We start from the raw sequence: 20,472 nt of genomic DNA, 5'->3' as shown, positions 1-20,472 counted from the left end.
ATTCTAGTCCAGAAGCATGCCTTTATTTGGTAAGCGGAAACACACAGTGACGCAGGTGCAGGTCCCATTTGATTGAGTCGCCCTCTAGTCCATTGTGCTCTTTTTTGTTAAATGAGCTCGTTGTCACAATGGTCTGTGGTTCAATAGGTACAATAAAACCAATCTAATTTTTGTCACATAGGTATAGACTTTGGTATATGCAGTGTTCTCTGTAATCATGCTTTCTGTGGTGTACCCGTGTACCTACCTATTCTTTTTTAATTTGCATTATACCGTCCTTTGCTGTGTTATGCCTAACTGCTCAGCGCTGACCAAATACACATGAGAACAGAAAAAAATCACATTTAAAAGTAATCAGTATGAATAATCTTGCAACCTTAGGTTTGTCTGTGCAATAAACAATAATGTACAGCTGTAGTAAAGCTCATTGTTTAAATCAACACCCTTAAGGCAACTGCCTAGTGTTGCTAGGGTTGATCAATTTCCCTATCGCAAAGCAAAGAACCTTCGGAGCATAACTCGCTTTTCAATTTGCAGATATTTCTGCGAAGCATGTTTGCAGCTATATACTACATAATGAATTTCATCAGATGCAGTGGATGGCCGTTACCGTGCGCCTCTGCGCTATGATTCGGCAGCGCCGTGGGCTCATCTCGCCCATCTTATGGCCGCTACACACGCACCGTCGATACATTAAATATATGGCACGATTATTCAGATGCTTGCAGAACGACGTGGCCTGGTATTTGCAGAGTGATTGAGTACCTCGGCGGACGGCTGGGGGCGGGTCGAACCGAGATCGCTGGTCTATGGTCAGGCAGGGTCGGCGCCTGGGCGGGGCTGATTCCAGTAGAGACGGCCGTGTGTGCCCGTGATCGAGCAGGATAGAGCCCTGTTCATCGGTTGCCTGTGACCCGTTACAGATTAATGGCTGGACATGGTGGCAGTGAGGGTCGCTGCACCGCCTCGTCACCAGGGCAGGGTTAAAACAGGCTCTATACACGATCATGCCTGCTGAAGGTACTGGTGGTGATCACAGTCAGTTAAAACAAAGATGACATGGTTACCTGTAACAAAGCGGTCCGAGCCCCGATCAAACTTAGTGGTCCCGAGTCCCGAGAGATACGAGAGACGATGATCGAGAGACCGGCCCCAGAGAGACATCCGAGAAACAAATGACCCAAAGTTCCAGACATGATCACGCGCAGGGGCGGATCCAGGAAAACTCCAAGGGGAGGGTCATGAATCGAAGTGGTGCCCCTACCTATACCCAAAATTAAAAACTCAACGGATTTCGTCCACTTCATTTTGGTGGTGCCCCCATTTTCAGTTTTTTATTTTTATTTTTTATTTTTAGTCAGTATCTTAACTCTTAGCCACTACCACATTTACCAATTGTAAGCAAGTATATATGAATGTGCTATGTGTATATGTATATGTTGTGGACGCTGAGTAGTCAGTACTTACCAGGAACGTTATCAGGTAAGCAAATCGGTGTCAGTCAGACGAACTTGACACTGGCGTCTAAAGGGTCTGTCCTTGACACTTCAGGCTTGTCAGGGGCACCAAAGTCCTTCCAGGGACACCACAAACCTGTCAGGGGCACCTACGGCCTTGTAGGGGCGCCACAGGCCCGCCAGGAAGCAGGGGCACCACAGGCCTAGCAAGGACACTACAGGCCTGTCAGGGGCACAACGGGCCTGTTGGGCCCATGAGCACCCCTAGGGGCAGGGGCACCACAGTCCTTCCAGGGGCACCGCAGGCCTGTGAGGGGCACCAGCGGCCTAGCAGGGGCACCACTGGTCTATCAGGGGCACCACGAGCCTGTCATAGCCAGGCATCTCAGGCTTGTCAAGGCCCAGGGGCACCACAGGTCTGTGAGGGGCACCAGCGACCTAGCAGGGGCACCAGTCAACACAGGTCTGCCAGGGGCGCCACAGACCTGCCAGGGGCACCACAGACCTGCCAGGGGCACCAGAGGGCTGCCAGGGGCACCACCGGCCTTGCAGGGGCACCTTGGGCCTGTCAGGGGCACCACGGGCCTGCCGAGGGGCACTTCAGACTTTTCAGGGGCACCAGTCCTCTCCGGGCGCAGGGGCACCAGAGGCCTGCCAGGGGCACCAGCGGCCTAGCAAGGGCACCAGAGGCCTGCCAGGGGCACCACAGGCCTAACAAGGGCACCACGGGCCTGTCAGGGGCACCTCAGGCTTGTCAGGGCCCAGGGACACCACAGTCCTTCCAAGGGCACCGCAAGCCTGTCAGGGGCACCAGAGGCCTGCCAGGGGCACCACAGGCCTAGCAAGGGCACCACTGGCCTGTCAGGGGCACCTCAGGCTTGTCAGGGCCCAGGGGCACCACAGTCCTTCCAGGGGCATTACAAGCCTGTCAGGGGCACCAGAGGCCTAGCAAGGGCACCACAGGCCTGCCATGGACACCACAGGCCTACCAGGGGCACCACCGGCCTTGCAGGGGCGCCTCAGGCCTGTCAGGGGCACCACGTGCCTGCCGGGGACACTTCAGGCTTGTCAGGGGCGTTACAGTCCTGTCAGGGCCCAGGGGCACCAGGCCCGTGGTGTCCCTGCTAGGCCTGTGGTGCCCCTGGCGGTCCTGTGGTGCCCCTGTCAGGACTGTGATACCCCTGATAGGCCGGTGGTGCCCCTGGCAGGTCTTTGGGCCCCCGGGCCTCAAGGGGGGGGGCCATGACCCATGTGACCCCCCCCCCCCTTGGATCCGCCCCTGATCACGCGGCCAGGGTCGCTCAGAGTTCCAATCAACGGATCCCAGACTGTAGCTACTGCAGCTCTGTGTTCACGTGTCAGCCGGTGTAATACGAGGCTGCTGAACGGCGTACGAGCCGCGCTCCGCGCCGCCGCGGGCGACCATTAGATCGGCGGCGGCGGCGGCGGCGGCGGCGGCGGCGGCGGCGGTGCCTGGTACAGCAGCAGCTGACCGCCCGCGGCCGGCCCGGGCCAAATTCCTGGCGCCGGCGTCACCGGTCGACCGGCCACGGCGTCACCTGCAAGCAGTGCTGACCCACGGCCGCGGCGTCACCTGCAAACAGTGCCGACCCACGGCCGCGGCGTCACCTGCAGACAGCGATGACCTCTGACTGCTCTGATACAGATCAGGATGACAGCCAGTCCTGTCACTTCAGAACAAAATGGCACCCGGCCGCTGCCACTCAGAACATGACATCCATACCTTCTGTGTTCAGCAGAGGTGAGACTCGTGGAAATTTCGATCTAGTCTTAGTGCTAATATTTCAAGAGAATACTTACTTAAACATTTTTAGAACATCCCAACGTATCGATGGTGGCAAATAATGGTTACTTTCTTACCTATCTGAATATGTACCTGCATGCATAACGAAAACCAAAAATGAAAATATTTGCTCGGCAATATGCGTATTATATGTATAAGGCTGTGGGGAACTGTCAAACTGTCTAAAATGCACTTTTAAAGGGACGCTCCCACCTTAACATTAGTTTTGAGTTGAGATAGCCAAATTGGTGGCCATGGCCTGCAAATACCGGTTTGGGCACTCACAACATCGACAAATGCTTTAATTCGGAGATATGGAATTTCAAACTTGCAGTTTTCGGATTCTAAGGGGCTAGTGCATAGGTATGCCCCCTTAGAATTTGTGACGTCAGCGGAGATCTAACGATTTTTAAATCTTTTACTAAAACGTTTGGTAGCACGCGGTGGTATATGCTGCTTTGCGCGCAACAAATGCCGCACTTTCAAATAAAGTCGCTAGGAACAGCGGAGATCCCAAAAAGTAAACAAAAGTAAAAGTCTAATATCTTGAAAACCGGTGAATATTTTTCGATGAAACTTGGTAGATATTCGTTTTCGCTCTTTCTGAACCGAGCGACATCACTTTCGTGCCAATTCATTAACTTTTTTGAAGGTGGGAGGGTCCCTTTAATGTCGCTAGGTAGTCAGTCAGTCGCTAGGTAGTCGCCAAGACAGTCGTTCAGACTTACTGAGCATTACGTTCATCAGAGGTGACCCCTGTTGCGAAATGTCAGCGCTAAGCGATACAGGAGATAGGATGTTCGGTGTGAGCTACGCTACGCATGCGTTTGCGTATCTGCATTTACAGATACGCAAACCTAGCTACCTGACCATATTTGGAAGTGTCACGGCAATACGCAAGGATTAGCATTTGTGTTGAATATGTTAAGCGATGCGTCATACCACGACGCGTGTGTCATGTCCAGGACCAGGCTAACACCATTTTTGGAATCGAAAGATTCACCTCAACCTACCTGTCGTGTCGTTACCTCAATAGCTTTTGTCAGGGTTCTATTAAAAACATCATATGTCAGGTGCCTAATTCCTGACGAAGACAATGGCCATGGACTGTAATTGCACCCGAGTTCAAGGGCAAACTAAATCGCACCATATCCAGCCTCTCCACCGCCCGGAGCACTGCGCAGTAGACAATGCTCATACCTCCGCTGTTTACTGTTTGCACTCTCGTCCGCTCATCTTTAGTCATCGAGGACCGGTCATCTCCTGGTAGCACAGCACCGCCCATGGAAAATCCTCACGACTGCGCAGGAAGAGAACTGCTTGTTGTTCAGTATTCATGTCGTCTTGCTGTTCTGCTGCCTATATCTGGACGTCATGAACGAAGAATGAAGACTATGACGGACGACGGTGCTACGAAGAACATTGAACTTATGAAAATAGACAGCATACGTATATATGTTACAGGCAATGTGTGGAATCAGGCATTCTATAGAATGCCTAGGCATTCTATAGAATGCCTGACCGACCAGGCATTCTATAGAATCCCTAGGTATTCTATAGAATGCCTGACCCACCAGGGATTCTATAGAATCCCTAGGCATTCTATAGAATGCCTGATTTTCAGGCATTCTATAGAATGCCTGGGAAATACACGTATCTTACCAACAAATAAGTGAAGGCTGTATAAGACTATGAGTGCGAACCGATATGCAACGTTATTATTTCTGTCAGGCTACCTTGCGGTCAGCTATGTTAAATGTTCATTCAGTCAATTTTTCATGTCAGGTATTCAATCTAACCTTATTAGGTCAAGCTGTAGATCATCTTTTAGGCTTTCATTCGGAGAGTGCAGAGTATTCGTCTCGACGCTAGAAAGACGATGGTGTTAATGTCATTATCGAAAACGCATTTGGTCGAAAATTCGCGAAGAAAAAAGTTTGCAAAAGGGTCCATTTTTGGAGGATTTGCCCTCTGGAAGACATAGCATTGATTTACGGTCAAACTGGAGAAAATGCAGCTTCGAGTCAAAAATGGCCAAAAATTGGCCTGGCCTAAAAATGGCTTAACTACATAGTTGTTTTAGATTTGGCATCCTTAGGAACATTGCCAAAGCATTGCTGGAGTCCAATTTCATTATTTTGACGACCGTTCGAACACCGCAAGGCTCAGAAGTCAATTGTTGGAAGGGGAGATCGAACAGCACCTAATCCGGCTCTTGTTACGGCCGGGCCACCGCCCGGGCGTCGAACAATGAACCATTTTTTCAGTTTATTCCCTGACATTGCAGTGTAGGTTAAGCTGCCCATGTATATTGAGAGTAGTTACACGAAGTGCTTATGTCGATGTAAGATGGTGCTTTTTTGTTATATTCCTCACCGTCATTTCTAGCATCAGAACAAACCCATCGTAATTTGTAAGCGCTTTCGATTCTAGCTTACGGTTCACCCACCCAGCCAGCACTCCACTAGTGCAGCTTAGTATCCTTAGCAGCATAATCCTCCGAGGGTAACCGTTTGAGCGACTGGTTGGCCTGTCCCTTGCGCCGTGGCTCTCCCGTGCCAATGGGATTGGATCAGTTGCTGCTTGCGGCGCACCATTTGGTGGCTGGCATAGCCCAATTTCTCCCTCGCTTCCTCTCATATCTTATTGCCCTGAAATGGTTTCAAGTGACGACCGGCCTAATTCAACAATGAATTTTGGAGTGCTGTTTGGGACAATCAGAATACTTGGGCATTCTATAGAATGCCTGGGAGCTTAAGCCAGGCATTCTATAGAATGCCTAAGCAGTCAGGGATTCTATAGAATGCCTAGGGATTCTATAGAATGCCTGGTCTGTCAGGTATTCTATAGAATGCCTAGGCATTCTATAGAATGCCTGATTCCACACATTGCCTGTAACATATATATGAAGATCGTAAGGGATGGTCCGTCACTCCTCGAGCACGGCGCTCTATGATCGGCGATGTACCCGTCTGCTGAGTTTCCGGATGTCCGGCGATGGCTGGACGTAGCTGAACGATGCAGCTGGACGGTGGTTGGACGGCTGTTGGACGATATTTGTATGGAGGTTGTACGGAGGTTGGACGGTGATTGGACCCTGCCGTCGGTTGGGGTTTCTGGATGTCCCGCGGTGGCCAGGCTCCACGCCGTCGGTCGATGGTTGGTCGGTCGGTGGCTGGACGCTGCCGTCGGTTAGGGGACAGTGGTTGGACGGTGACTGGACGGCGGTTGAACTGTAGTTGGACCCCGCCGTCGGCCTCAGTTCGCTGACGTCCGGTGGTGGCTGGACGCTACCGTCGGTCGATGGTTGGGCGGTGGCCAGATGATGCCTGAACGGTGGCTGGACGGCGATGGTCGGACGGCCACGTCGGTCTCGGCTCCCGGATGTCCGGTGGTGGTCGGACTCCCCGCTCCGTCGGTCGATGGTTGGACGGTGGTTGAACTGCAGTGGGTGGACGGTGGTTGGACCTTGCCGTCGGTCGATGGTTGGACGGTCCGCGGCTGAACGCTGCCGTCGGTCAATGGTCGGGCGGTGGCCAGATGATGCCTGAACGGTGGCTGGACGGCGGTGGTCGGACAGTCACGTCGGTCTCGGCTCCCGGATGTCCGGTGGTGGTCGGACTCCCCGCTCCGTCGGTCGATGGTTGGACGGTGGCTGGACTGTGGTTGAACTGTAGTTGGATCCTCACGTCGGTCTCGGCTCCCGGATGTCCGGTGGTGGTCGGACTCCCCGCTCCGTCGGTCGATGGTTGAACGGTGGTTTGACGCGGTGGTTGGACGTTGACTGGACTTCCGACTGTGGTTGGACGATGGCTGGACGGCGGCTGGGCTGTAGACCCTGCCGTCGGTCTCGGCTCCCGGATGTCCGGCGGTGGTCGGACTCCCCGCTCCGTCGGTCGATGGTTGGACGGTGGCTGGACGGTGCAGTGGCTGGACGCGGCTGCACGATGCAGCTGGACGGTGGCTGGGTGGTGGCTGGACTGTGGTTGAACTGTAGTTGGACCCTTACCGTCGGTCTCGGTTCCCGGATGTCCGGTGGTGGTCGGACTCCCCGCTCCGTCGGTCGATGGTTGGACGGTGGTTGGACACGGTGGTTGGACGGTGGCTGGACTGTGGTTGGACGATGGCTGGACGGCGGCTGGACTGTAGACCCTGCCATCGGTCTCGATTCCCGGATGTCCGGCGGTGGTCGGACTCCCCGCTCCGTCGCTCGGTCGGACGCGGGTACACCTGGACTGGTCCTTTCGTGACGTGCCGTCGGACGGTGACGTCGGTGCCAAGGACGGAGCGACCGTGTACCAGGAACGAGAGCAGGACCATCGGCCGCCCTTCCTTATATGGTCCACGTCATGGGCCGAACACAATACAAGGCCGTAAAATGGTTGTGAGTAGTGGCCATTCTTTAGCTGTAGTCGGGAATTACATTGAACTTTTGAAGTGACGGCCGATGGTTCGTGATGTTTACCTACTGACAGGTTCAGAATTACGTCGTACATGTAGTGGCACATGCAGGCAAACATACAGCAACGTATGTTTTATACCAGCCCATTGTGCTCACACTGGACTCTGGTTGCAGACTGCAATGTTAGAGCTCAGTAATAAATCCACATACTGTATTAACACTAAACAGTCTGACACAAACAGTACTGAACAAAAATTTACACTGGTCTAGGACATTCAGGCTGTCCCAGAATTGACCGAACATTTATTTCCTGGCTAAAAGTACGATTGCGCTCGATTCTAATTAGATACGAGCATTATACTTTTATAAGACATACCTTAGCTATCGAGCCAAGGCCATATAACCTATCGAGCTTGGAGACTGTGTGTTTTTGGTGACCGGTCACGACTCGAGTCAGTTATTATCCAGAGTCAGCAAAGAGTAGTCCCTTTTCCTTTTCAGCCTCAGCAACCAAAAGGTTCGTAGCCATGGTGAATAGAGTGCAATTCTGAAGTTTGTAAACGGACTTTCGGCATGGTTCTTGCTGGAGAGCTTCAGTAGCTCATTTGCATGCAGGCAGGGGTGAGCAAACCGCAGTTATATCAGCGAGCGAAGCCAGAGAGAGCAAGAGATAACCTGATCGACAAGCCTGGGAGCGACCAAAAAGGAGCATGCACCAGTCGTCAAGCGGCTGGTTGCCATGTCATGGACAACAAACGTCACCCATCTACCCAAAAACAAGTTAAACGACAGATCAGGGTTAGCTACGAAACATCAGTCTACTTTTGACCACTATCTTCGACAAAATTTTGGAATTTGGGGCCCCTCATCTGAAAAATATGCCAAAACTAACGGAAAGACAGCGCAAATCGCTACAAAGCAGCCATAGATCATAACATATGCAACAAAAAAAAAAGTGAATGGAAGCACACTTTGTGGTCCTACGAAGGTATTCTGCCCTTTGAAGCGACACAAAAGTCGTGTTGGACAGTGGATGGACGTGCATCAATGGTGGTTGCGCTTTGAATCCGTTCTTTCTCAGGTTTGCCAGACTCTAGGACTTGATATAAAACTGCTTTGGAGATCCTGTCTACTTAGCTACCGAGTATCCGTTTATTGATAAGGCGAAACGTTTTAATTTTCCTTACGTTATATATTCATTTCGTCCTTGGTAATGATTCAGGAAGGGCGAGTTGTGTGGAAATTGACATCCTCAATATACATATGCATTAGAAACGGTTGCATTTGTTTTTGTCGATCGCTTGTGACATGATTTTGTGAGTCATACTCATGAACATGAGTTTTTCCGGTTTTACACATCTACATATAAATGGAGCTAAGGCTTTCCTCACTATTATTCTTTGAGACATCGAGCTGCTGACATCACTGCCATTATCACTTTGGTTGAAAAACGTAAGCAAAGGCCTACTATATATAGATATGAGGTAGCCTAACACTAAATTTACCACTTGGCACGCCATGGTTTGCGATATAGGGGAGAGTGGGGAAAGATGCCCAGGGTTTTGCTATGTCATATATTATTCGAAAATGACGATGGGAAAGCAAAAAATTGGAGTTTCAACGGAAACCGACATCATTTTTCTCCAAAAATATCACACTTTCGTGCCTGAAATATTATAACTTTTTTTGCTATTAAGCATTTTCCTGAAGAAGTGAAAGGGGGCATCTTACCCCACAGGGTGGGAAAGACGCCCCCTGACGTTGGGAAAGATGCCCCCTGCACTATAGGTGACATAAATGGGCACGTGAATCGCCTGAACGAATCAGTAGTCCCTTCGAGCCTGCAGTAGACACCAAACGTCATCATAAGGGCCCTCAAAAGTAGTCGTAAGGGGTTTCAGAGGTCACCGTTAGGGCCATCATAGTCCAGCGCGGCCAAACAAGCCTCCGTGGTGGCGTTCGGAGACCACTGTGGGGCTCTTATAGGTCTTCATGATGCTTGAGGGCCCTCGAGCCCATCGTGGGGACCTCCGATGCCAGCGCGGCCCGTGGGGCCAACGTGGGAGCCTTCAAAGGATGTCGTGAGGGGCCCTGGAGCCAATAATGGGGACCACAGAGGCCGTCGTAAGGGCTCTCAGAGTCAGATGCCGCCCAAAAAGTCGCTATGTGGGCCGAGAGACTGGCATGGGGAGCACCCGATCGTACTGGACTCTCAATAGTCCCAGATCGGCTTTTGTCTGCATCACAAGTATGTAATAAATGATTTGACGGGCTGTTTGAAGGACAGCCTACGGATTTAGGGGGGGGGCGTCTTTCCCCATCAGGACAGGGGGCATCTTACCCCAAGGTACCGAATTAACATTAAATCAGTACAATATGTTAGCCATAAAACTACACCCTGAAACAAACTGTTTGGGACACAGTACACGCATGCTAATGTATCACGACTATAGCAAGGGACGCAAAAATTATTTACCTTCTTTGATATTTACAATGTTTTGACAACAAAATATTTTTTGAAAGCAGCAAATAAAAAACATGCAATCATCAGCCAGTCGTTGCCCAACTGAGCTTCGCAAATTTTTGTGCAGTTAACAAGGCAGGCTTCCGCTTTACGCTAAGAACATTAATTTCCAGGTCCGATTCTTTGTTTCGCCGCTAGAGGGGGTGGGGCGTCTTTCCCACCCTGGGCATCTTACCCCACTCTCCCCTATTGTTTTGCAAATGCATCATGGGTAAGTGTACGACAACCACCCGTTATATGCCCGTTAGCAATGTTGGCAATAACAGCAAATTTTCCATATATTTTTTAGCTGTTCTCTTCTTGGAAAACACAAACGGCTGCGTAGGCCAAGTTATCTATCATAAGGGCCCAAACATACGCACAAAGGCAGCGTCAAGCTTCTTCCGCATCGATGCCTCGGCCAGGCAACATGGTATCAGCCAACTGTTGGACCGTCCACCGTCCAGTATGACAATCCTACGATACGGCTAACGGCTGGTCATCATAGGTGCAGTTCGGTTACCTATGGTCCAGTGCGGTCAACATACAGTTTATATAGTTCGACCATCATATGGTCAAGTTCCGTCAGCCCCGGGTTCAGTCCGGCCAGAGTATGATCTGTTCTGGTCACAAGCAGTCTGGTTCGACCGTAAAACGGTCTGGTAAAACTTAGGACCTAACATCACACAGTTTGGTCCGGACATTACGCTATTCGGTGACGTTGGTTCCGCCGTGGTCCGGTCCGACCATCGGACCGCGGCGGGTCTGCCGATCGCGCGGCGGCCGCGGCGGCCCGGGTCGGACCGGCGCCGGGTCGGTGGCGGTCTGTGGCCGCGGGGCTAGCCGGCGCCGGCTTTAGAGCCGCGCGCCGTCGCCGGCGCGTCAGACCGGTACTGGACACGACGCGCATCGGCCGCGCCGGAGCGCCCGCTCGCTCGCTCGCTCGCTCGCCGCCCTCAGCTGGCCTGAGTCGCAGTCAGTCGCGCGCGACGTCGGCAGGCAGGAGGAGGACACGCGTCCTCGCCCGAGCCCGCACACGACAACGGGAGCAGAGCCGGCGCCGAGAGCCCTCGTGTCGATACCGAGCGCCCGAGAGATCGCCGCCAGTTGCAGTTGCTCTAGCGGAGGCGTCTCAGCGGCAGACAAGGTGAGCCGAGCCGCTGAAGGCCGTCCACTGGTGGAGAAACAGTTACCGTACGAGTGGGTGTAGTTAATGTTGATTTATGGTAATTGCAATACGGCAAGCCTTCTTTATGTGATGTTCACTGAACCGGTTTTTGAACTAGGCTGAGTTATTTGGTGAGACTTCACTTTGTGGTTGATATATCCATTGTCCTCATCTTTCTTAGCTTCGGAGCTTAAGCGTTATGCATAAAATTTGCGTAACAGTTCGACCTTTGCTTGCATCTTCAGGTAGTTATCAGCAAAAGACTGATGGAATATTTTTCATAATGTCCAGATAATTTTTTATAATTGGAGGTCAATTTCTCAAATTTACCGTAGCTATAATTAACGATTGGTAGCTCTAATTCACCACATATTATTTGACTTTGTCTCATTTAATGGCTTCAATGACCAAATTGTATCTGAAATATCGTTGTCGCTCCATCATATTGCGTTACAGAATGTTATATTTCATACGACATACACTGTTCGCTGTTATAACTGACGATGGAAGTTGACGTTATTTTGAAAACCATCTTAATTCCATCTCGATATGAATATAAGGTGTGGTTCGAATATCCGTGATGAAACTTAAGCTTGTTTCCATTAATTGGCAAGATGAATTAATTATCCAGGTACCCACAGAATTACCTGGATAGTACAACTTAATTACCGAACTATCTGCGCGCTCGCAGATATAATGTTGACGGCCCAAATTTGGCTAGCAAGTTCGTCTAAGTAACTGAGAATGTCTCTTCAATAAACGGCGTCATGCATATCGTCTACCAGCTTCACTGGTAGACGGACATGCACATATGAAAATCGTTCAAAGTAATATCGGATGACGATGTTCGACAGCGTACAATTCAACATTTAACTGTATATGTTCGCTTAACTTGCCGAAACTTTGCGCATAAGAAATGGGGCTATTCAGCACTAGCGACGCCCACAACCAGATAAATGATAGCATGTCAGACCTCATGGCAGGAAGCCTCAGTTATGCTCGCGCTGGTTAGAGTTAAGCTCGCGTATATTGCCCACTTTGTCCGTGCTCGAGCTAAAACGTGACACGAATATCACGTTTCAAAGCCGACCAGTGTCAACTATGTCACATCTCGTATTAGCAGTCAGTTTTGACGTGCAATGACTTGATAAGTTATATTATTGAAATACTGTTGTTGTCGTTATGCATCATAAATGATAATTTATGTTCTCAGTGAATTATGACAATTACGAGATCTTTTTTGGAAAGCTCGTTACGATGAATAAGGGGAATGCAAGAGCAAGAGATTAAAGATGCAAAAGGAGACTTATAATGATGAAATACTGAAGTTTTAACGGGATTACTTGCATGGAAAATGCACTGGGAGTCTCATAAACACAGGCACATATAGCAAATGTATATATGTACAACAATCACAGCTCCGTTCAGACACTGCAATCGATACCCATATCCAGATAGCCTTCGTTATTTGAGACGAGCGAACCATTCCCGCCGTCGCGTGGCTGTAATATCTGGCGGTCCGCGGCTGCGAGGCCGGCCGTTTGTTCCGACCCCGCCGCTGTGAGTGATTGTTTATACAGCAGCGGCGCATACGGCGCTCAGCGGCTTCTGCCCGTGACCCTGGCACAAAGTGAGCACCCTACTGGAGCAACCCAGAGACGCGGCCGGCGCGCGACCCCGGATAAACACCCGGTGCAATGGCCACCGCGCCAGGCCCCCGGGCACGTGACGTGACGTCACGTGACGGCTGTGTGACGTAACGTGACGGCAGTGTGTGACGTGGCTACGGCCGTGACAGACAGGTTGAGATGACGGAGCGAACACGCCGTGCGTAACAACAGGTGGCGGAGCGGTGTGTTCGATCGGGGTGAACATGCGCCGCTATATTTCAAGGAGGCGCTCTGCTTGTGCGTGAACAGAGATGTAGCTGAGGGTTAATCTGAGACTCGTTGCCCTAGGACCTAGCTGAATAATGTATGCCGCTGATACTCTGAAGTACGCATAAGATCAGCATAATCACACCTGAAGACACCTGCTCCCATTGAGAGATATGCATTTGATCACCGACGTCAGATGCAGCGTGCCGTTTAAATCATGTACGAAACTCATTGACCAGAAAAATGCTATAGCGATTTCTTCCGAACGAATGATGGCATAGATATTTGCTCATACTGGCCCGGCGTCCAGAGCCTCAAAACTATTATATGTTTCCTTACAACGGAATCCGTCTGAAGCTCCCCCAATATCCGTCTGTAAAACGGACCATTCGTCTCGATAGAGCAGCCAGCATTAGCAATTTAGTCGGAACCTCCCAGCGACCAGCGGCCGTGGCCGTGACCGGCATGACTGCAGTGTTCCCCATTTAAAAAGATTCTATGTATTGGTGGCTTGTCTGAAAAGGCTGGGTCATTTTAAGTTCAAAAAGGAAAATGTACTCTCAAAGCAGTGCAGCCTCGCCAAGAAATTGACAATTATTTCTCTCGCTCAGTTCTATGTATTGATTTATATCTTATTGTTTTACGTACGACTTTAAAGCAAGTTTTATTTAAATAAAATATCTCATTCATGTCGTCGCAATGTTCACCGACGAGCAATACACTTATTTCCCGCCTTTTTACTTAGAGGATCATCGATGTCATGCGGAATTGCGATCGATTCTGGCGTCTTTTCGCGGCTCGGCCGGAGCTCGGAATACGGCGAGAGCACCTGAGTAGGTAGACTAGCCCGCCATGCACGGTGCCGGCGAGCTCCTAGCGCGGGGACCGGAGCCGTCTGTACGCCACGGTCCGCCGCGCGGACGGGCAAATGTCATGACGCCAGGCATTCAGGGTAAATGTCAATGCTCGCAGGAGCCAAAAAAGTGCTCAATGTCCATCAGTTCATCAATGCTAGCCCGAGGTGCACGTTAATAGGAAACCTGATACTGGAGGGATTTCTGAGACTCGTGTGCACACGTGCTTTCCGGACAGCCTATTGGCTTGGTTCTGGTTACACGAGTACCTGCATCTGGGACAATTTTCCAGCCGGAGACGGATTCGCGGACCGGTGACGTATGCGCGTGCACCTTTGAGCGCTGACGTCACAGCCGCTCGCGTGCGGTCTCTCTATCTCGGGGAGAGCGGGGTAACTCGGGCGCTGCCTGCCGGCCGGCCGGGGAGCCGCCGAGCCCGAGGCCGTCCGTGGGGGCCGTGACGGCGGCGGCGCGCGGTGTGTCAGTCGTCGCTGACATTTGCTGACGGCCGTGTGCAGTCGGTGACGCGACCCGTCCACTCCCCAGATGGCTGCCAACCCAGCCGCGCTGCGCAGGAAGCAGAAGATGGCAGAGGCCGCCGCCAGCTGCCCGCCCGTCGACCAGCAGGTGCGCGTGGTGGTGGCGCGGCCCGCCTTCACCCAGCAGCAGTTCCAGAAACAGTTCGACTACACCGAGCCCAAGCCCAAAAGTAAGTCCGAGAGGGGACTGGGGGGGAATCCGGTGGTGGTTGGGTCCCTTTTGTGAAGCTTAACCCGCGCACCGACGGGGGGGGCGGATATCCGCCCCCCCTGAGGTTTTTCGCGGATAGCGGGAAAACCGCGGCGCGTAGCGCCGCGAAATTTGGTATGACTATTCCCTCATCAATTTTACACATGGTGTGCAAGTTTGAACCTCCTACCTTTTAAGGTCAGGTCACCAGGTCACTTTGAATGACCCAACCTCAAGTCACTTTTTTGCAACTTTGTCACCGTGCCAGAGCTACAGTAGATGTCGGAGGCCTTTGAAAGTCGCAGGATGTTATAAGGTCATTAGTAACTACAATTTGTATATCTCGGAATTTTGATATCGGTGACCTAAGGTCAGGTCAATTTCGCGACCTCCCCATTATAAGTCAATGGGGGAAAAATCAACTCCCTATTTTTACCACTAAAACGGGTCGGAATGGCCCCATATACCATACATGACTTCATATACGATCAACCTTCACTACCTTGAGGTCTGTTTTGCTGTTGAGCAGCTGTGAGGTCATGTGACGTCATCAAAGGTCACCAAAGGTTTTTGGCCAATAACTCCGTACAGGAACAAGATACAGCCGCGTGGATGGTCTCATTGTGTTCAGCTCGTCAAGACGCATCGAATGATATACATGATGACCTCGAGGTCACGTGACCTGAGGTCAACCTTTGACCTTGACCTTTCGAGGTCAACATATATATCATTCGATGCGGATTGACGAGAGGATCACGATGATGCCCTTAGTTTGCTCCTATCTTGACTAATTCGAAAGTTATTCGAGAAAAACTCTCTCCATATCTAGCGCCGCCATTTTGCATTTTTCGACCCCTGTGACGTCATCTTTGACCTGACCTGAAAATGACCTTAGTAAAAATTGTAGATCTTGACCGTGCGTATCCGATGCCGTTTACCGCTTGTCGCTATCTTGCTTCGTTCTCGAGATCTCAGGGGGGGGCGGTTATCCGCCCCCCCCCCCGTCGGAACAAAGTTGGCGCAGACCCCCGTCGGTGCGCGGGTTAATTTTATTTTCCATGCCCATTCTCATTTCGAATTATTGTTGATGCCTGATACGCAGGGCATGCTTTTGTACGCAGACATGTTTTTGTGTCCACAAATCCCACGAAAACTTTCTTTTCGATGAGCAATCGAGCACTATACTGCCACAACCGTCTGGTTTTCCATGCCGTGAAAAGGAAGAGCCAAATACTTTTAGGCTTTATAGAGGTTACTTGTCTTCTCTCCGACCGATTCCATTTTCGGCGTAAACATCTGGCCAGCAGCAGCTGTTGCTCCAACCCTGGCGCACCTGAGGCATTTACGGCGGCGACAGGAGCAGCCGCCGCACCACTGTGGTTACAGGTGCTGTCCCCACCTACTCAGCCCGTCCTCTGTCCTCATCCCACCTGTCTCGGCCCGCACCCGACCCCGGCCCCGGCCCCGGCCCGGCGCGATCAATGCCGTCCGACCCGACTCGGTTCCGCCCACGCCCGCCGCCGTCGCGCCACAAATGTCAATGTCAGCGCGCACAGTGGCTGCAACATGTGTGAGCTCTATTGAACTTCTACGAAATCACTGGCGCTGGCTCATGGTTCGGTCACACCACCCTTTGACGCCGTCTGCTTGGACCGTGCAAATATATGATGATTGTTCTGCGCCAACATTGTGCCGGCAAAGACTGAAACTGCTCCCGGGTTCAAAAGTGGAGGCCGTTAGCTGATGACAGTCGCGGCATATGACGAAATTTCCCTGATTAGTATGTAGCCGATGTGATTGCTAGTTACACAGCCACCCAATCAGTTGCGCCGGCCGCGAGGTCCGAGCCGCAGAGGGCGATTTAGCTCGGCGTTTCGGCACAGCAGCGGGCCCATGGCCGCCGGCCCGGTGGAAGGCTGAGCCGAGCCGAGCACCGGATTATACCGGTAGCCCAAGACCGGCCAGACCCCGACTGATGGCGGCTTCTCAGTAGCATTGCCAGCTGTCCTTACGGGCTTTTAATGGTTATCTCTTCATGTCATGCGATGCTTTAACTTTCTCGAAGATTGAGTCAACGGCACAGTAGCGAGTAATTTCGATGACTATCGAATGCTGTCGATAAATGTTCACTGGATACCAGCTCTGTGGTGTTTTTCATCGAAATCAATAGTCCGTTAGGAAATCACTCCTGGTTTATGTAATACACTCCTGACTTATCCTGGATTACTGAAACATCATTCGTAAAAGGCGAGATTATTGGAGTCTCACCTCAATCCGTTCGGAGACACCGGGAAGCGCCATGCCATTCGGCCGTGATAACGACAGAAGAGACCCTGAGCACGTCTTATCCGGTGTCGGACCGCACTTCTGACACGGACCGGCGCGCCTCTCACGGCACACATGTTTGCGCCGGCCGGCCGTGACGGCTGCAGGGTGACGTCCGTGACGCTGGTGATGTTCGTGACGTCAGTGACGCGGTGCCAGGCCCGCGGCGGCACCTCGCGCCGCCGACCGGCCGACCTCGGCGGCCTCTCGCCCGGCGGCGCCGACGGCCGCGACGATGGAAAATCGCGCTAGCCGGCCGACGGTGATCTTCTGAGTGGTCGGCCGATTAAAGGGACCCTCCCACCTTCAAAAAAGTTAATGAATTGGCATGAAAGTGATGTCGCTCGGTTCAGAAAGAGCAAAAACGAATATCTACCAAATTTCATCGAAAAATATTCACCGGTTTTCAAGATATTAGACTTTTACTTTTGTTTACTTTTTGGGATCTCCGCTGTTCCTAGCGACTTTATTTGAAAGTGCGGCATTTGTTGCGCGCAAAGCAGCATATACCACCGCGTGCTACAAAACGTTTTAGTCAAACATTTAACGGACGTTCGAAAGCCTGATGACGTCATCAGATTCCCGTAATGGTTAAGAGATAGGGACCACGCTGGTCCCACCCTGCAGGTAAAGGGAAGAAATTTCTTGAACACCATAAAGCTGCGGGGGTTGCGACCAGGATAAATGGTGGTTTCTGAGCCTGGCCGCAAACTTGGCTATCTCAACTCAAAACTAATGTTAAGGTGGGAGGGTCCCTTTAAGCCCTTCACCGCGGCTCAGAGCGGCCGTATCGCCCCACGGCGCCGTAACGGATGCTCAGTCGCGGCCATGATTAAACGGTCACTTCGACAGTGACTTTCTTCTGATCCTAGCATGAGTGGCCTCTCAGGGTTCCGGCAGTGACTTTCGTTTGATCCACGCTGACCTTTCGGTGGCTGTGATGTTCCCAGGGAAGTCGTTTTCTTAAAGCCTGCTTTATGAGGTTCAGCCGTGCTGTGGGCCGATTTTCGATCATCTAAAGTCGAGGACGTTGCAGTGCGACCCCGGTGGTTCAAGCGTCTATTCCGTCCAATAGCGCTGGGCTTATCAGGTCAGTACAGCGCGGCATGTTTTAAGCTGGAAGAATCTCCAGTGAATATCTGGCTTGCCGGGCTGCAGGATCAACTGGCCTGTCCGGTTGAAATTCTACTGAATTTTTCCTTATACGGGGACGAGTGAATCATGCTCTTCGGCTTACATAACAGAGATTACACGTTGAAACCATGGTAACTTTCACGGAGGCTAGATCCTAAGACAGTCATGTAAGTGGTACCGCAAAATTCTGGTACTTTCCAAAATCAACAGAAGTGGGATATTCTCTCGTTTCCGCTCGTCTTAGGCAATGTAACGGCCACTTGTTTTCTGTCGAGACCCGTTTGTTCTAGAATGAGGATGTTCTGCCCGCGCCGATCCATCCCGAGGACGCTGCCCCCAGCGGCGGCTCGGTTCCTCTCGTGAGATGTACCGGCCGGTACCATCTCCGCAGCTTTTTACACCGCTGCGTGGTGTGAGCCAGTGGCGCTGACCCGACGTTTTTACACCCATGTCGACGTGAAGGCACCAAGGCCGAACAAGGGCGTCCGATGGGCACCGGACAACCTCAGAGCCGGCTCAGCGTGTATGCTTAGGCACCCATCATCTGCGCGGCGTCCCGGATACCCTCTCACCACGGACCGGTCTCGCCGATGGTCCTGCTGCGCCGCTGCGGCCTCCATGTGTGGGCTCGATAACCATTCGGGGATGTCTCTGGCTCTCCCGACCGGGTCGTCACGGTCGGAGCGACCGGTCAGCCGCGGTCGGAGCGGTCGGGGCCGGTCGGGCCGGCTGACACTCTGACGGCTGACACTCCTCGAGTGCCGTGAGCGGCCGACGCAGCGTCTCTAGTGGAGTTAGCAGCCACGTCTTGCCAGCAGTCACGCTGCCCGTACGTGGTTGTTGTGCATAATTAATCGCCTGGATGCAGAACAAGGAGGATAAGCTCCATAGCCCAGGCAGGCCATGGTCCTTTAGATAGCAGTTTGCTTAGAGAAAGTCGGGCGACAAAGGAACTGCATACCCAGTGCCCCTATTCTCCGTGAGAGGTCAACGAAGCTACCGATGGAGCCGAGCGAGTCAGTTTGTCAGCACCGAAATGTCACCCGGTCGGCGGGCAGACATTTCGGCGGTACCGGCGAGGGCCGTTTCGGGTTTCATCAGCGACCGAATGAGCGCGCCCGGCGGCTAATAGCTCGTTTCCCCACTATCGCTGTTTGCAGAGTGGGACATTGAGCCCCGTATGCAGTCACCCGATACACTGTTGAGTCAGCTGCGATATCCAGTGACTACGGCCCGCATAGGGGAGGGTGGGGCTATTCGTTACAGGGGTAAGTTGTTACAAAAGCAAATATCTTTGGAAATGCTCTTGATATCGCGCCAATAGGGGAGAGTGGGGCTATGCGTTACACTTTTTGGTTTTCTGCACTGCGGCCAACCTATTCAATGAACTAACTTCAATGATATTTGCTTTGTAACAATTTACCCCTGTAACAAATAGCCCCACTCTCCCCTATCCTGCTTCCTAATTTCATATGTGCTAAAAGTGGTGAAAAATGTGCACTTGGAATCTGATATGTTCATACGGCGTTGAATTATGGATGATGCAATAATCAGACATCACTTGACACGACTATTTTGACACGGATTTACACCAGTGTGTCGGGTACTCATGCATAGTATCGCTGGATTCGCAACAGGATGTTCATGTTTGTGTTCGTCTAGTTATCACACTTCTCGTGTTATGTAACATGTTTTGTTATATAATACTGGTAGATACCTAACCCCTCCGTTGACGGTACACTTTGACTTTTTAATGTCATAAATGGTTTGCTGGTCTTATATGGACAAAAGCCTTCTTAACCGCTGTAAGGAAAATGCGTGAACATACTCAGAATAGGCATCCATGGCGATTTATAATAAGTTTGTCGCATTAAGTTTTGCTTCGCTTTGTCTAACCCAACGTTTCTCCCCACAGCCAACAGTGAGCTGGTGGCCGAGCATTTCCGTGACAACTGCGCCCCCAACGGCGACTGCGTGGCCAACACACTCACCCGCTACCTGCCCATCCTCGCCTGGCTGCCCGCCTACAGCATCAAGAATGACCTCTTCGGAGACATCATCGCCGGAGTCACCGTCGCCATCATGCACGTACCGCAAGGTGAGTCACCGATTCTGCGGCTCTCTCTCTCTCTCTCTCTCTCTCTCTCTCTCTCTCTCTCTCTCTCTCTCCCTCTCTCTCTCTCTCTTTCTCTCTCTCCCTCTCTCTCTCCCTCTCTCTC

The 20,472-nt window shown here is 51.7% G+C and overlaps 1 protein-coding gene across 9 annotated transcripts in view; it reads left to right on the top strand.

Moving 5' to 3' along the window:
- The window catches only part of LOC122386730 (prestin-like), a 67,082-nt gene that overhangs the window by 29,066 nt on the left and 17,544 nt on the right, over positions 1-20,472 (top strand). For 6 of the 9 annotated variants that reach the window (XM_043376233.1, XM_043376230.1, XM_043376234.1 and 3 more), the window contains exons 2-3: positions 14,612-14,774; positions 20,169-20,351. In XM_043376233.1, coding sequence (XP_043232168.1) covers positions 14,612-14,774; positions 20,169-20,351 — 346 coding nt within the window. Of the gene's footprint in view, positions 1-10,996; positions 11,314-14,106; positions 14,164-14,611; positions 14,775-20,168; positions 20,352-20,472 lie in introns of those variants that run through there. The other 3 variants (XM_043376232.1, XM_043376229.1, XM_043376235.1) reach the window with 3 other exon arrangements.

The sequence above is a fragment of the Amphibalanus amphitrite genome, unplaced genomic scaffold, assembly GCF_019059575.1.
Source record: "Amphibalanus amphitrite isolate SeventyFive unplaced genomic scaffold, NRLGWU_Aamphi_draft 000261F_arrow, whole genome shotgun sequence".
Lineage (NCBI taxonomy): Eukaryota > Metazoa > Arthropoda > Thecostraca > Balanomorpha > Balanidae > Amphibalanus > Amphibalanus amphitrite.
This window is presented reverse-complemented; position numbering and strand designations above follow the sequence as displayed.